General features: G+C 36.8%; 2 protein-coding genes across 5 annotated transcripts in view; one reads left to right on the top strand and one right to left on the bottom strand.

Annotated features, from left to right (window-relative positions):
- Positions 1–18,825, top strand: part of LOC138364892 (uncharacterized) — a 425,505-nt gene that overhangs the window by 150,997 nt on the left and 255,683 nt on the right. The window lies entirely within an intron of this gene.
- Positions 3,601–18,825, bottom strand: part of LOC123759100 (gamma-aminobutyric acid type B receptor subunit 2) — a 331,390-nt gene continuing 316,165 nt past the window's right edge. The window contains 4 exon segments of the mRNA XM_069324947.1: positions 3,601–4,497; positions 6,857–7,972; positions 8,276–8,513; positions 18,424–18,706. Coding sequence (XP_069181048.1) covers positions 4,327–4,497; positions 6,857–7,972; positions 8,276–8,513; positions 18,424–18,706 — 1,808 coding nt within the window. The 3' untranslated portion in view covers positions 3,601–4,326.

The raw sequence follows: 18,825 nt of genomic DNA, 5'->3' as shown, positions 1-18,825 counted from the left end.
TATTATCAACTCTTTCCATCTTCCTCATTCCTCCAGGCCCTTGTTCTCATTCTCCTTTATGCCCCACTACATCCCACGGTTCTCATTATGCATTGTATTCCTCTCGCTCGCAACTAAGACTCATCCTATCGTAGGTTCTTCCTTCAATCACCATCAATTCCTAATGCAATACCATTAAAGAAAATTTTGCAGAAAGCTATAATAACAAAAAAAGGGGCAATAAAGTAGTAAAAAGTCAGTTAAATATAGTTTTTTAACATTGTGACACCTGCGTAATTAAGCTACCGAACGTAAACAAGGCCTTTTGTATAACCCCAAAAAAGTAATGCGCTTTGGAACGTGTTACATTCAGCCATAAAGTTACTGGGAATGGAGCTAGATTGTCCCTCCCCTTTAAGCAAGGATGGAGATTAATAGATAATGTAGCGTGATAATTCGTCTGCCGGGTCAATAGCTGATGCGAATTCAATTATCAGATTATCCTGGCGCATAAAAGCTGTGAAAACAGCTATGTGTACTTTTTTGTTAGTTTTTTGGTGGGGGCTTTAATTGGAGCGTTGTTCTTGTGTCCCCTTAATAGTTTATGCACGAGGTAAATATTAATTGTTTTGGGTGCAAGTCCACTTAGGAAAGTTTAGATGAGGTGCGTATGTGTGTGTGTGTGTGTGTGTGTGTGTGTGTGTGTGTGTGTGTGTGTGTGTGTGTGTGTGTGTGTGTGTGTGTGTCTGTGTGTGGACAACAAAATCCCACCTATCACATCAGATTTGAGAGAAACATAAGAGATCAAGAGCTGGACACACACACACACACACTCACACACACACACACACACACACACACACACACACACACACACACACACACACACACACACACACACACACGGTCCATTGTGAAGCACAAAACAAGTCAAGAATCCCCACACCCTCCTAGACGTGACTGTGTTACATACAAAACATCTTGTTACATTTCACGGTATTTTGAGTCCTGACTTGTGCAGCAAGAGCTTGTTGAATTATGCATAGATATTAGGTCAGGAGACGTCTCTGCAACAGATTGTTTTGTGTGAGCTGTGTGCCTGTGTGTATTTGTGTGTATGTGTGCCCTAAGGAGCTTGGTATGGGTATTAGTATTATTACACACTTCATTACTCACCTAGACTCCACTTCATCTTTTCTCGTCTATCCTATCTACTCTTATTTTGCTTCCTTTAGCCTCGCTTCCTTTATATATTACCTTCCCTCCCCCTCGTACATATATCACCTTCCTTCCATCTCTTCTTCGTCATTCTCTATAGTCCTATTCCTCTTTCTCTCTCTCCATTTGTCACTACTCCACTTTCTATTCCCGCCCACCATCACTCCTCCATCCCCTTCCTATCTCCCGCTATCCTCCACTTTTCCAGCTCCACCTACCTCAAACAATAATTTTTTTACGTGGAAAATTCGGAATTTTCCGTCGTTGTTGACAGGTTCAAAGCCAAACTACGACTCACTAGAATTTTTCATTAATGACAGGGCAAGTTGTGAAAAATTCAGCCAGACGACCTGATTTTCCTGCATAACTCAAATACAACAGAGAAGGTAAGTCTCTCCTGTCGACATTAAGCATTAAGGAGACTGCTAACGCCATCTTTTGAGTGTATGCCGAATTGTCTAGGGCAACGAACATATTACCATATCAAAATACTAACGATTACTCATCATAGTAAGAGCAAATAAAGTGGAAAAAAGCTTATTTCGGAGCAAATACTAATGTATTTTAATAACGATATCGGAAAAGCTAAAAGAATGAAAATCGAAGGGGTGAAAGAAAGTTAGAACGAATGAGAGAGATGGCGTGAAGGGGAGAGAGAGAGAGAGAGAGAGAGAGAGAGAGAGAGATAGAGAGAGAGAGAGAGAGAGAGAGAGAGAGAGAGAGAGAGAGAGAGAGAGAGAGAGAGAGAGAGAGAGAGAGAGAGAGTATGTTTATTGAGATAAGCAATAAATACATCTCAAAGGGACAGAGTAGCTTAGGCTATTTCTACCCCCCTAAGAGAGAGAGAGGACTCATACAGAAACAGATACAGATAAAGATTGGTAAAAAAAGTAGCGAGATAATGGCAAAACAAAAAGAAAGAAACAGAAAAACAGAAAGAGGCAACAAAATTGGAAGAAACAGGAAAATAGAAAGAAACAGAAAAATAGAAATAGACGGACAGGAACAAAGGCAAGCACTCATACTATTACCAATCAGTGCCAACGACCTACCCGAGGAAGTAGATTCATATTTCTACCCACGGAAGTATATTTATATATTTACCCAATTAAATAGACTCGTATATCTCACTGCCGATGACACGAATCTGGTGACGAAAATATATAAACAAAGGTAGCTTGCAAACTGCTACAGGGCTTGGAGAAGGAACTTGACCTGAACAGACTTTAATAACAGACAACGTAAATCTTAAGTCATACGAATGAGAATATGCGACAGGAAATATCAAGATCCGTCCAATATATTGGACGTGACTTCAAAACAACCTTGGTTTCAGAAGCTAGACATCTGGGCTTCGAATCAAGTTTAACCCAAGAATTAAACACTAGAAAGTCCATGTCATCAGGGTGGGCAAACATCTTGAATATAAGATTAAAAACAAATGATTCAGAATCTACATTACAAACGCGAGACCAGCGATGTAGAATGCAGCATCAAATTAATCCCGCATATGTAATAACACTGACAAATATCTTCGAGGCCAACTTGGATTGCTATAAAAGAGAGGGAAATTTTAGGAACAGAGTAGATGTCACGTCAACTAACAACAGGAGACAGGAGAAGACCTACGAGTAGGTGTTGATGCTACTTTGCAAGATGTAATGGAGACATAAACATGGATATAAGTGTCCCCTTAACTGTGGCAGGAAAGTGAACGAGGGAACTGAAGAGGAAGACAAGGAACTGCTACTTCGGTGTATGAGCTTCCAAGACACTGAACCAACTAATTGGAGAGGCAAAGCTTATTCGTCGAAGCTTTCTTAGGTTTATACATTAACACTAGATTAGGGGTTAGTGTGTCATCTTTCTCTCTCTCTCTCTCTCTCTCTCTCTCTCTCTCTCTCTCTCTCTCTCTCTCTCTCTCTCTCTCTCTCTCTCTCTCTCTCTCTCTCTCTCTCTTTCAAAATTGCGTAAACATCTATAAATAGCGTAAACAACGAGACGAAGCACAATAATTAAAAACATTAATTAAAATAATATGAATCATTTCACGCAACAATATTCACTGTTAGAAATATAATTATGTATTTCAACTACCACGGAAACTCTGGCCCTAATGATATAATTATTTCACTCATAACAGTGAATAATTTCCATTATGGGGGTGCAATAAACAGTAGAGAGGGGCATAATGCAGGAGAGGGGCATAATGAAGGGGGCAATAATAAACAAAATACTATCCATTACAGGTGAAAAATAATAAAACATATTATTTAATGAATTAAATTAGACAAATAAATGCCACTATTTACGGCAAAATATATTAGACACTAATGAATGCAAAATTCAAAAATTTTAAATTTTGTATTGTGTGCAAAAATCAGTATTGACAAAACCAGAACAATAATTGTTATTTTTTTCAGGAAAGAATGAACAATACTGGGAATAAAAGTAACAACGAAAGGCTTAGCCAAAAGAATGAATACAAAATAAAAATATTTTTTTTTCCTTTACTGTGGACAACATTACCGCCGAGGCCCAAACGATTAAGCCAGGTAAACTACTTAAATTGAGATCTGGAAGCTCTGTCCAGGAGATTGATGAACCAGGAACGTAGTTTGTGGTAATTATGGCCCGTTTAGATGTTCAGAAATCTAGACGGTAATTTCGACCAGGTACGCCCCATATCAAGACTATAATTTCGACCAGATCAGTCCCAAACATCAAGACGATAACTTAGACCATCGACCAGGTCAGTCCCAAATATCAAGACTATACCTTCGACCAGATCAGTCCCAAACATCAAGACGATAACTTAGACCATCGACAAGATCAGTCCCAAATATCAAGACTATACCTTCGACCAGATCAGTCCCAAACATCAAGACGATAACTTAGACCATCGACCAGGTCAGTCCCAAATATCAAAACGATATCTCAGACCAGATCAGTCCCAAACATCAAGACGATAACTTAGACCATCGACCAGGTCAGTCCCAAATATCAAAACTATACCTTCGACCAGATCAGTCCCAACCATCAAGACGATAACTCAGACCATCGACCAGGTCAGTCTCAAATATCAAGACGATACCTCCGACAAGATCAGCCCCAAATATCATAGAACCTTCAGGCAGTAAACTCGTACCAAAAAGCACTCACCGTCTCCTTGCTAGAACATCGAGAGACTGGCGCGTCGCTCCTGGCAGAGGTGACGCTGTAGATGCTGCCGGAAACCGATCCCCGGCTGCTCATGGTACCCAAGCTCTCTTGACTCGCCACACGATCCCTCGACGATACCTGTCGAGATAGGCGGGGTGGCAGGTAAAGCGTATACAGGTAGCTATCGTGAATAATTTCGGATTCCTTGGCAGGAGGGGGGATGGTATGAGAGGAGATATCGTGAATTATTTCAGATGCTGGGTAGGGGAAATGGGGTAGAGGAATTGTGAATAACTTTGGAATCAGAGAAGGGGAATGGAAGAAGATATCTGGAATGTTTTCGAAGTCTGTTTAATGCTAATGTTAGGTAGTGTTAGGCTAGCTTAGGTTAGGTTTGCTTAGGTTAAGTTAGGTTAGGAGGTTAGAGGCTCTATATTATAAATTGTTCCTCATGGAAAATCCTTCTGAATCTTGGCCATCCTCGCTGAACTAATTTGTTAAATGTATTCAGGAAGACAATATATCTAACTGACACTTGCAAAACGATATAATAAAAATATAGAAGATTTTAACAAACATTTAACATTTTGGCAATTCAAATTTAAATATGAAACATTGTATAAATTTAAAAAGTACATTAACTAAATCAATATGGCAATTTTAGAGTAAATTGATTTTTATAATAATAAAAAAAATAATGAACAAAGGCTTTTGGAGTTAATGCAAAAAATATATAAAAAAGTGTAATAATCTAGGGATTTGTCCCACCATATTTCACTATATTGGAACATGATTTTTTTCAGAATTTTGCAAAAGGAAATTATTTATAATTTTCAGTACAATTTTAACATGAAACGGCCACCACGTGTGTATGAAAAACAGCATATTATGATATATAAACATACACATGTATATTTAAGCAAGCATAATTACAAATACATGATTACAAAAATCTTTCCCTATTGAGACTACACAATAGGTCGGTCGATAGAACTTCGGCATTACACGTGTGGGGGTCAATGGTTCGAGTCTTCTAGAGCCCAGGGGACTGGATCACGTGATTAAGTTATGCATAAGTATCCACATAGGAAAATTAAAATAATCCGAGCGCTTTCGTGATTCAACACATTTTCAAGGAATATATGACCCCTTCTCCCCCATTACCTAATTATTCCTTGAAAATGATTTGTATCACGAAAGCGCTCGGATTAGTTTAATGTTCATTTTCCAATGTGGATACTTATAGAAATACGGTTTGTTTTCTTACTAACAGGATTTCAGAGATTTGTTGAATGAATTTCCTTATTTTTTTATTTTTACTTACATTTACTTGTGTCTACGAGAGGGAAGATGGAAAAGAGAGTGGGATTACACAGAGCGCGAAAGAGACGGGACAGAGAGCAGACAAAGAGAGTGGGAGAGAGTGTTAGAGAGAGAGAGAGAGAGAGAGAGAGAGAAAGACCGAACACGAGAAACATTTTAACTTCGTTATTACATAAAATCACTTAACAAATTTAATTGCAAGACACTTATTAATTATTTTCTGTGAGTATATTTACTATTTATGTCCGTAGAATCGAGCTATTAGCTCTTGGACCCGCCTTTCTAACCAATATATTTTTCCTATATTATATCTACTATATATATTTTTATCTAACACACACACACACATTCACAGAAAGCATCCCGCAGCAGCTGTCTAACTCCCAGGTACTTATTTACTCCTAGGTGAACAGGAACATCAGGGTAAACAAAATTCTGACCATTTGCTTCCGCCTCTACCGGGAATCTAACCCGGGTCATTAAAACTATGACCCCCAAGAGCTATCCTCTCAACCGCCAGGCCCCTGTGCGTGTGTGTGTGTGTGTGTGTAGGATTTTGCTTTACAAGGGAAAAAAGTTAAAAATGTGTTCTTTATGAGAGTGACGTTTAAGAGTCGTGCGGGAAGATCATGATTAATACCTATAATTATTAATTCCTCAACACTTGCTTACTCACCAATCAGTAAATCAATCTTAGTCTTGAACTATGCTAAAAATTCAAGAAACCTCTCAGTGAATATACAGCTGAATGTAATTATTATTTAAAGATAAATATTAATTTAATCATTTACAGAAATAGTTCAATATATTTATATATTTTAATGTGAGAATTATGAAATTTGTTTTAATTTTATTTTTATACAGAAAACATAGATTTAGGTAAATATTGTCTTAAATACAGTCAAATTAACTCAACCCAAAGTGGAATCTTAAGCAACATTTAACATTTTACATAAACATGCATGTATAGTTGTATAGATTTGTATGCATGTGTGTATGTATGCAGGTGTATGTGTGTTCTTGTATGCAGGTGAACGTGTACATGTGTACAGGTGAAATAATATACGTGAATACAAGATGTGCATGCGTACGTGAACCAAGGTGTATATATGTGTACTCGTATGCATAATGTGTGTACCTGTATGCAGGTGAATGTGTATGAATGATCTCTCACCTGTCGGTTGAGACTGTCTTGACTCTCTGACCTCCGGGAGACGCCGTAGCCAAAGCTATCCTGACTGGGAGATCGCCTCCCCATGATATCATGGGTGGCCATGGGCGGCGGCGTGGGCGTCGGGTCATCCAGCATGATGGTCGGAGAGCGCATGCGCACTTGCTCCAGGCTATCCTGGCTGGGCGACCGACGCGACACCACCTCGCCGAAGCTATCGCGGCGCAGATGCGCTCTGGAAATGGTCCTGGTTCCATCGCGTTCGTCGCCCAGTTCCCAGCGCGAGCGCGAGCCCATTTCGCGCGGGTCGACGTCACTGTCGGTGGCGGCGTCGGAGGCGCTGTGGGCTGCGTGGTCGGCCAGGAGGTCGTGCGGGAGAGGCACGTCGCAGCAGGAACACGCCAGGTCGTCGCACGACCGATTCCTGATGTGCATCGAACCCCGCCCAGGAGGTCGCGGAGGCTCGCTGCCGCGTCTGAGCGCTGCCATACGCGTCGTGGGTTGCTGCAATTGCTCCTGCTGCAGTCGCTGCAGCTCCTGCGGGTGCCGCAGGAGCTGCTGCTGCTGCTGCTGCTGTTGCTGCTGCTGCTGCACGACTCTGTACCCAACAGGGCCGTCTGCTGATATGTTATATCCGGCCGCGAGACTGGCCAAGGCGTTGTTATTTTTCTCGCTAAGCGCCTGGTAGTTAGACTTGTTATTGATGATCTTGATATCTGCTGGTTTCTTGGCCGCTACCAGGAAAGGCAACTTGTCCTCGTTATTGAGAGGCGTGTAGAGGTTACGAGGCACTTGGCTGTACTTGACACCGCTGCTCTGTCGCAGACTGGTTCTCCTGTAGGGACACGTTGTGTCCCCTAGGGGCATATCTAGGGGTTTATCCCCTAAGGGCGGCGCCCCGTATTCCTGTATATTTGGAGGCGGAGGGGCGTTTTCTAAAGGCGGGCCGAGGTCCACCTCTTCTCTGCTGTAGCGCCTGAGGCCCTGGAGGCTGCTTCTGCTGGTACGACGCTGCTGGAGGATGTTCTGCTCCTTCTGCATCATGGCACCGCCGTAGTCATGCACGTACACCCCGCCGTACCCGCCGTACGCCGCGCCTTCGCGCTCTAGTAGCGGCTCCTGTAGAGTCAGGTGAGATACAGAGGTTATGTTTACACTAAGATTTACGGTCTCACTATAGCCCGTGCTATATGGACATTTCGTTCTGAGTAGCTAAATCTGGAACAAATGTTGACCTCTTCTGCCAAGTGGTTGTTTTATCATAATAAACATTAAACACACACACACACACACACACACACATATACACACACACACACACACGCACACACACACACACACACACATATACACCCACACACCCACACACACTCCCCCCCCCCCACACACACGCACACCCACACGGCACACACCGTAACGCACCTGGTAGGGGTTGACAGTCATGGGAGCAGGAGCCGTGGGTTGTGGGGGAGGCTGGTTGACGGTTGCCATGGGAGTGGGGCCCCCCATCTGGGAGACCGGGGGGGCGTTCATGTGGAGAAGGGGAATAGCCTCCACCGTGGTGGGGCATCCCCCCACTCCTCCCCCCTCCAGGCGAAAGGACACACTCTTGCTCACGTCACGAGGGGTTTGAAGAGGGGACGCGAAGGTCACCCCTCGACTGAGGTCATGGGAAAAGGGGTCATTGGTCACAGTAGTTAATCTGAAGATCTAAACTTGTTTTTATATGAATTAGAATTTTTATCTGGTATTACGAGGGGTCAAGAGAGGTTAGAAGGGGTCAAAAGAAAGGTGTGAGGTAGAGTTAAATGAAATTTAACGTTTTCAATCTGACAGATTATAATTGTTGTGTTTGTTTATGGTCGCAGAAATGAGGGAATGGGAGGAGAATATATATATATATATATATATATATATATATATATATATATATATATATATATATATATATAATATATATATATATATAATATATATACTCCCTCCCCTCCTCATATGTCTGCCACCATAAACAAACAAACCAATTATAATCTGTCAGATTGAAAATGCTAAATCGCCGCAAAATATATATTGATTTAACGAAAGTCAAATTTTCCATGGGGAGATCCAGAGTAATATACTTTAAATGGCTCTCACGGGGGCCCGAAAAAGTTTGTTATAAGCGGTTCTGTTTCTGGAAACGGTAAACATATAGTAGATAGGAATATTTCTAAACAGAATTAAGTTAATTTTAATATTTAAGGTCAGTGGTAAAGTTAGGTTCTTTAATTCGGGTCAACAACAAAATTGGGATGTCCGATATGAAAAAGATTTGAACCCATTTGTAATGGAAATATTATCGAATCACAAACAAATTGTTTCAACGAAGAATATGCGAATAATTTTGTGTATTCAATTATACTATTTAAAAAGAAACTTGTAATATGAATGTTCACCGTTATAAAACTGTAGATATAACCGAGAAGTCTGTGGCAGTAAGGTTCTAAGGAGGGTTCGGTCCCTGCATCACCAGGTACCAGAACACAGTTCCTGACACACAGAAATCACAATAGCGTGATACATCAAATGAACAAATCCACAAGGGGAGGATAGCTCAGTCGATTAAGGCAGCGTCTGGGGTGCTCTCGGACGTAAGGTTCGAACCCTCGTCACGGCCTTTGTGGATTTGTTACAGTTCATGATACTTCGAGACTCAGGGTCGAACTCTAGAGACTAAAAGACTCCTTTCATCAACCCACCCTTAATTAAATTAATTTTTCCAAAGCTGTTCTGTGCGATGGAATCTAATCTGTATATGAAAAAAAAAATAGAAATGATTCGGAATTTATTACTCACGAAATTTTCTCGAAAAGTGCTTCACTAATGGTCAGAGCACCCTTCAAAAAATCATTCATCCCTGAACTCTAAACGAAATTATTTGAAAACTCAATAAAAAAGCATGCCGGTAAATATCCTTAATATATAATAATATTCATTGTATTATATATTTTGGGACGGTTGTTGCATGAACGAGCTAAGCTTAAGGATGGGCTGCGCAGCTACACAACCTAGCCTAGATTGCTCGGATATTTCCTTACATCTAAGTGCATGAGAGTGCATTCAACAGGCATAAGTGCATTGATGCAGGTTGCTAAGGCAAGAACTAAGAGCAAAGAGTTGGTCGAGGGCGTTACTAGCCTGGCGTAAAGGCAATCTGATCCCCCGGGCCTGTCGGATCTTCACTTTAGTATAGCATCTAAACCTAACTTCAGGGGAAAAATATGACACTAATGGAACCTAATACGCATCATGGAAACTGAACACAAGATCTGCAGAATCTCTGTTCTGGTTCAGTATTCACAGTTCTTCAAACGAATCTCTCTCTAGTATTGGAAACTGAATTGTTGCAAGAAACGGAATCGACTAACTTGTCGATTTCAGGATTATCTTCGGGGGTCTGTGTTCAAGATAGAGCAGATTTACGCCAGGCATGATCTGCTCTTTACCAATAGTTGCTCGTCCAAGCCGCTGCTTGATGATCTACTTTATACTTGGCGGAAAATAAACTTCGTTTAGCTTGTAAATTAACATTTGATAACATCGACTTTACTCGTTTAAAATTATTTAATGTTTTCTAATATTATTTGTGGGTCCTTATCAGTGATTATTCCTGTGATGGTAACATCAAATTAATTACAAAAAATGTTTAATTATTCAATTAAAAAGTCTATTTAGAATCTAATTAACAAAATCATTAATATAATAAATGCCTATTTAAAGAAATCAGTTAAAAACACCATAGTTTTATATAACAATATGTCTCAAAATAATTTCAAAAGCCTTTGCAAAAAAGTATATTGGTGTTTAGTTTAATAACCAAATATAATGTTTTAAGCAACTCAGAACTGGTTCCATTGTCAAGATGTGCAGAGATAGTGATAGTGGTGGTTGGAGGTGCATGGTGATTGTGGTAGGTGCATGGTGATAGTGATGGTGCATAGTGATGGTGGTAGAAAGTCGAAAATGATGATTACAGTGCTGTATGGAGGTAAGAGGTATTTGAACGTGCATAATGATAGTGATTGTGGTAGTTGGTAGTGCATGGTGATAATGGTTGTGTATTGTGATAGCGGTAATTAGTGGGTTGGAGGTGTATGGTGATAGTGGTGAGCCGTGGTGATAGTGGTAGTTGGTGTATGGTGATATCAATAGATTTATTAATGATAGTGATAGTGAGGGTGACAGTTATAGTGCATGATAATAACAATACGGGCTTGTGGTTAAAGCAGTTGGGATGGTGGTAGTGCATAGTACCAATGATAGTGAAGAGGGTGGTAGTGATACCGAAGGCGTCTGTGTATGGTGATGGGAATGATACTTAGTACCAAAGATGGTGAAGTGTTCAGTAAGGATGATAAGAGTGGTTAAGCATAGTGAGACTGATTGTGGTAGTTTTGATGATAGTGATATTGGTGGCACTGTTATTGCGGTAAATAGTGGTGGGACTTTAATGGTGTCGAGCGTGGTGTTGGGAATAGTGATAGTAGTGATGTTCTAAAGGGTGTAGCGCCTGATTTTGGTAGTGGTGGTGGTTGTGGTAGTACATGGTGGTGACGAGCAAGTTGGTGCATTGTAATGGTGATGTATTAATGGTGATTATGGTAGAACAATATGACGATATTACCATTTATGGCGGCGATGGTGGTGGTGTCGTTATTGCTGGAAGGTGCACAGCTAGGATGGCGTATTAATAGTGATCGTAATGATGGTGATGATACGTGCGGTGCTTTCGTGGCTATAGTGACGGATACAGTGAGCAACAGTGGCGTGGTGACGGTACGCTACTAACAGCAGCTGTTGCTACAACAGCCCATAACGGTAGCGGTGCAGTTAACGGTATTAAACAGAGAACTAAACTACCTTAAGATCACTACCATAACAAATCACCATTAACGCAACCAGAGGTGAGAATGGTGCAAATCTAAAGATGCCTTGACGACAGTGATATCTATATCCTCCATAACATTTGTAACTAAAGCCAAAAACTTATACATTTACCATTCAAAATAGATAAAAAAAGATCAGCATTGAATTATACACGAAAGAAAATTCGATAACCTTATCTATGTGGAAGCAATTAAATATTCCTATAAATTAATTAAATGTATAAATACACGGGTATACCTAGAAATATATCTAATGGATTTCAAGATATATAAATATACCTAGAAATCTATTAAATATATCAGGAAATATAATAAATTTGTCTAGAGATATAATAATAAATATATATAAAATTATAATAAATATATCTAAAATATAATAATAGTATCTAGAAATGTATTAAATACATCTAGAAATTTATCAAACGTATCTAAAATATAAAATATATCCAGAAATTAAAATAAATATAAATATATCTAGAATATATCTATAAAGATATATTTAATATATTCTTAGATATATTTAACATATTTCTATATATTTTATATATTTCTATATATTTTATATATTTCTATAAAATATATAGAAATATATAAAATATATAGAAATATATTAAATATATCTAAGAATATATTAAATATATCTAAGAATATATTAAATATATCTAAGAATATATTAAATATAATTGAAATACATTTAATATATCTTAAAATATATCAAATATATCTAGCAAGACATTAAATATATCTAGTAATATATTATTATATCAGATAATATATTAAACATATCTAAAAAATTTATATTTGTTTACAGTGAGACAAGACGCTTCTACTTACAGTATGCTGAGCCTAAATCCTAATAGACGTCTATTTGATATGAAATTAAGCTGAATTAATGCTTAATTAATACTGAATTAATGATATGAATTAATGCTGATGAAAGTATTTATTGTGTTGATTCTGATGTGGTGATTGTGGTGATGGTGATAGTGGTGATTTTTGTGATGGTGATATTGGTGGTGATTGTGTTGATAATAATGATAGTGGTGGTGATGATTTGTGATGGAAATGATGGTGATTGATATTGATGGTGATAGGGAGAGCCTTGGCTGTTTTATGACATCATGTTAGGATGGTATCACGTTCAATTTATAATGAAGGTTCAAGAATTTCATGACGTTTGTAAAGGCAGATGTTACTGAATATTTCAGTAAGGGGTTTGATCAATGACTCTAGCATGAAAATTGTCTCTATTTATAATGTTCTATTTTAACGTAGGGGGAGAATGTTAGCTTTCCAAAAGTCCATTTTATCACTTCTACTGGGGCATGTTGCATAGCTATTAAAGTGAAGCATTATTGCCCTTTAACAAGCCCCCGGCTTCCTGTCCTCCAGTAGACGCCGCTAAGAGGTATGGCAGCTGCTGGGTAAATTAATAGAGGAAATTTAATACAGGTGAATAGAAACAGCAGTGTATATTCCATGTATGTGTGAAGAAAGATGGGATAGTTACCCTGACGAGCGCTCTTTTCATTCTCATTGGTTAGGTAGGGAAGAAGGTGTGTTGTATATTGGAAATTCTGTCTCGATCGTGCAGACAGTAAGGACGTGCTTATGTGTAAGCTGGCTGTTGGTATTTGGATGGTAGTGCTTGATATGAAGTACTTTTGCTATATCTAGTCTCTGATCGCTGTACCTGTCGATTATTTCAGCGTTGTTCGTCAGGATATCTCTGGTGATGCGTTAGCTGTGAAATAAATAATGTGATGGTTGAAAGAACCGTGTTGTTTGTGCGCTATTAAACGCATGAAACGAATGGTTTCTGTCTTGCCTATATACTGAGAATATTGCGGCTGACAGTTCATAACAATATGTAGAGGCACAGACAAATTCACGATCATATCATTCTTGCAATATATTGTGAAGCTGTTTCTTCCGTTCCGTGAAAATAAGATTATTTAGTAGAACATACCAGATGGGACAGGTTCTGTAATGTTGACCTTTCTATCAGTGATACAATGGCAGTTTAAATGATCTCATCTACATAGGTATTAGAGACTCCGTTGTTAAGGACATGCCTCGATCTACTGAGTTCCTCGTCAAATAGCTTCCAATTGATGCTGCAGGAAAGAGCAGGGTTGATGTAGGCATCAACAGCACTTTCCTTGTACCAATCCTGGCCCTCACTACTAGCATTAGGGCACATTGAGAATATATTCTCAATCGACTTGAGAATGGTCCAGGACGGACCGAAACGTCGTCATCCCTTCACCTTCTAGTGTGTGGTCTGGTCATCATTAGGGCACATTCCTCTTCTAGTTCTTTTTGCATAGGTTGAAGTGTGAAAAAGCAACGACTATAACCACGAAAGGCAGCTTGCTTTTCATCTTCTCAGGAGAAAAAAAGGCACACTATTCTGCTTGTAATCATCCTGAGGCGGAATCAAACGCCCCATGTTAGGTACCGTCATAAGACGAGGTCATGGACACGCCTGAAATAGACCTCAGGTCTATTTTACCTGGACAAAAATAGCTGGACCTGGACTAAAAAATAGACTAATTCTATTTGACATGGACTAAAAAATAGATTAATTCCATTTGACCTGGACTAAAATAGTCCAGGTCAAATGTAATTTTATATTTTTTACATTTACAAATGTAATAATTCAAATACAGGTCAAATGTAATTTTCTCACTTGATCAAACCCTATTGGTCATATTCAGTAACACACACATGCAAATTATATTTATATATCGTACGTAACATTACATATATATATGTTCAGTTACGTATGACATAATATGTAGTGAAAAAAAGACTATGTTAAATGTATGGGCTGTTAGGCAATATAAATATTTAATCATGTGTAGATAAGACGTAAATGAAATAATATTCAGGACAGAAGTACGACTCGGTGAGCAACAGACAAAAGACGAAATTTGTTAAAGAAAAAATAAAACAAAAATAAAAATGTTTGTCTCAAAAGCAGGTTTTTAAGTTCTGTTTAGAAAACTACAAGTAAAGAAGGAATAAATGGGACGAAAGGCAAATAGAAAAAAAACAATGAAAAGTGATTTTTTGTAATAAATTAAGAGAGTATATATATATATATTTATATATATATATAATTATTTTACTAGAGATTATATATTTATTAGAATAATAATTACTTTGAAAATAAAAAATAAGATTGCGTGTTTACCAGTTACAATAAAACATAAATTATTAATTAATATATCTCATTCAGTCATGAAAACGAATGGTTTGACAATTATATTTTAATTCAAATTTTAAGGTTCCTAAATTAGGAGGATTTTCCTATTTTGTCACATATATATATATATATATATATATATATATATATATATATATTATATATATATATATATATATATATATATATATATATATATATAATATATATATATGTATATATATATGTATAATATTCAGAGAGCAATTGGGATATTTAAAACTCTTTTAGGTAAACTTGAAATTTCCTGAAACGTTACAAAAGGGGGTTAATAAATCTTTAATACAGATATCTGCAGTCTTATAGAAATGGGAACAAATTGAGTACTGTATTTGTTAATTCTCAATAAATTATTTATCGAGCTGGGCTGTAAATAATATATAATAAATATTATTAAGGGGAGATAATTAAATTTGTCAATATATATAATAATATACTCTGAGTATTGGTGGATGTGAGATTGAAATGACAACTATTTAAAATATATTGGAATTTGAAAGAATATGGGATATATTAAAGTTTTGTTGTATTAGAAATATATCATAAATTCTATTGGGAATTTTGAAATGTAAACTATATTGGAAATGTTAAAATTCTAACTATTTTTATTTTATTGAGTAGAACTTGTATTGGAAAGCTTGTATTATATACTTTGGTGGAAACCTTTAAATACAAACCCATACGTATGTATACTAATCTACCCAGTGTTATACATCACTACTGATATACACATTAAAAAATATATATGAAAAATAAATACCAAATAAACAGTATTTCTACTAAACAAAACAAAAATAAATAAAACGAAACCACTATATCACTAAACATGTTTATACATGTTAAAAAAAAACAAATAATATTTTTTTTTTTGCTAAATTAAGGCTATGGAAACTATCATGCAATTAAAAATAACTTAGCAACAACAACAGATGATTGGAATCAGGTCATAGTCACTACAAATGAAAATTTCAAAATCAAATTTATTTTCAAATAATTACTACAACCACCGTGTCTGAATGAATTGATAAGTGTGAACAGAAAGTTAATCAGAGAAACAGCACAGTATAAAAACACACTTGAGAACGTAAATTAATGATAAAATTTGACACGAAGAACCGAAAAAATAATTTTAAAAGATAAGAGAACTAAACACATAACAATAACAATGAAGAAACATAAACAGTCTCAAAGTGAACAGAAGAAATTTGGATTAAAATTAAAACGTAGTTTTTAATAAAACATCAGAAAATTAAATGACAACGAGGAACAGCGGAAAAAAAATCCCTGTAGGCTGAGACTTCCGCCAGAGGTAAACAATTTATAATACAATAAACACATTATAAAAACAAAAACAAGAGGAAGATTAAGTTTTGAGATACATATATTTATATATAAATACATTCAAGAAACACATGTAAGTCAAATATTGACACATAAGTAGAGTTACAGATGAAGAAGAGAAAGAATGCGTAGAACACGAAGAACAGTTGCGTATACAATGAAATGTGTTCTTCACATCTCGGTGTATATTCACTTAGATTTAACTAAAATCCAAAACTATATTCGAAGTGCAGTTTCTAGCTGGTCAGTAACTACAGTAACGACAGTAAGTTATTGTGGTTTCCTTAATAACTCTCCAGAGGTTGATTACCCCTCTTAAGACCAAATCAAAAATATTAAAAGAAAACAAGAACAAAAGCAGGAATAATAGAATAATAAGAATAGGAGGAACAACACATGAAAGCGTAATCAGGGATGGAAAATAAAACAAAATTAATATATAGTTAAAAATCACCAAAATAGAGAGAGAGAGAGAGAGAGAGAGAGAAAGAGAGAGTGTCAAGATAAAGTATGATATAAAAATAAATGATCAAAATAGACAAGTAATTCAAATAACATGAACCAAAACAGAACGAGTAAATACAGTAAAATAAAACATTAAAATGCTATATGCGGAAGAGTATAAAACAATAAACAATAAGAAAATAAAAAAAATACACAACTGGAGCAACAAAACTAAAAAAACAGAACAAATTGTGATAAGAATCCGTGTAACAGAACAGGCTGGATATACAAGAATAAAAACGAATTCTTAAATATACTTGAAATAATAAAATAATAAACACATTGAAATATAATCACGCGAGAAAAAGAATGTAGGAGACAATAAAATAATTGTCAGAAAAAAAATAATTTATAAAGTAATTAAGATGTTTTAAATACATATAAAAAGAGACGGAAGAAACAGAAAAACAATTAAAGAAAGAAGAAGAAAGAGAATCATTAATATGAAACACGACCAAATGGAAGTAACAGGAGCAAAATAGATGACACAGAAGCACAACTAAACAAATTGAAGCAAGATGCACGAAACTGGAGATAAAAGAAAAGATAGAAAAGCAAAGCCGAAGAAACATTAGGAAAACCGAAGTCACAAAGAAAGAAAAAATTATTAATTATAATGGCTAATTAACGAGAAAAACTCAATAGATGATGATAAAGTAAACCTGGATTATGATAAAACAAGAATAAATTGATGAGGTAAAGAGGAGGAAGAAAGTTCATGCATGGAAACATGAAGGAAAAATTATATTAAAAAAAGTAATTAAATTAAAAAGTTGGTATCACGCGCAATTGATTACGCACGAAAGTAATTCAGTAAGGGCACTGAGAAATTAAAAATCTGAAAATTACAGCCATTAACTCCTGAACTGGATAATTATTTAAAAAGTGCATAATTCTGCTTGTGAAAATTATAAAGTAATTAGAAAACTAAATACTTGAATTTTTTCATTAAATAATTTGAAGTAGGAAAAATGTATAATAGATTACATTAGATATGAAGAACTTATTGTAACGTTCTCTAAACAATAACCTTTTATTAATAATTCATTTTAAATCTGATTTTGTGTCATTAAGATTGACAATTTAATATCAATTGCAATAATAAAAAAAACAATACAAATATGATCTCAAACAAATTTATTTTATATCTTCTATTTTCAAGAACGATAATGACGCAAGCGCCAAAATTCTTCTAATTACCGAATTGCAAGGAATAATTGCAAGGTTTTTCATCTTATTATATAATATTTAATGGAGATATGTCAGTGAGTTATTATTTTAAGGATTTTAACTGAACAAAATCTACTATTCTACTATTTTTCACTTCCGATAGTGACAAACGTGAAATAGCGTTGGTAGCAGTCTAAGGGTTAAGAAAATGAGCAAATACGACAGTAACGAAATTTCTCAGTGAATAAACATGATAATTAAATATAAGTGAATAACCCGGAAAAAGAGGTCAAGTGAGCAAGGAAATAAGAAAGTCAAGGAACAAGTAAGCATGAAAGTAAGAAACTGAATAAGAAAGTAAGCAAGACACAAGGACTGACCGCGAAGCAGCACGGTCAAGTGATAGAGAGGCGGACCCCACCCCTGGCAGGTGGTGGTGGTGGTGGTAGTGGTGGAGGTGGTGGTGGTGGTGTTGTTGAAGATGGTGGTGGGTGGTGGTGGAGGTGGTGGTGGTGGTGGTGGTGGTTGTGGTGGTGGTGGTGGTGAGGGAGGAGGGCACGCACGCGACACGGGTACGGCCAAGTACGTACTCGCCCTCTTGTGACGTGCCCGAACACAGCGAGGTCAACTCCGTGGCATCCGTCGCTTCCGTGATTGACGGACCTGTTCGGGGAAGAGACGGGAAGGGAAGTAGAAGAGACGGGAACATCAATGAAGGAATAAATAGACGGAGAATGAACAGGAAGAGACAGTAGATATGAGACAAGGGCAGAATAGATAGA

The sequence above is a fragment of the Procambarus clarkii genome, chromosome 15, assembly GCF_040958095.1.
Source record: "Procambarus clarkii isolate CNS0578487 chromosome 15, FALCON_Pclarkii_2.0, whole genome shotgun sequence".
NCBI classification, from domain to species: Eukaryota; Metazoa; Arthropoda; class Malacostraca; order Decapoda; family Cambaridae; genus Procambarus; species Procambarus clarkii.
The sequence above is the reverse complement of the archived record's forward strand: the minus strand, read 5'-3'. Positions and strand labels throughout refer to the sequence as shown.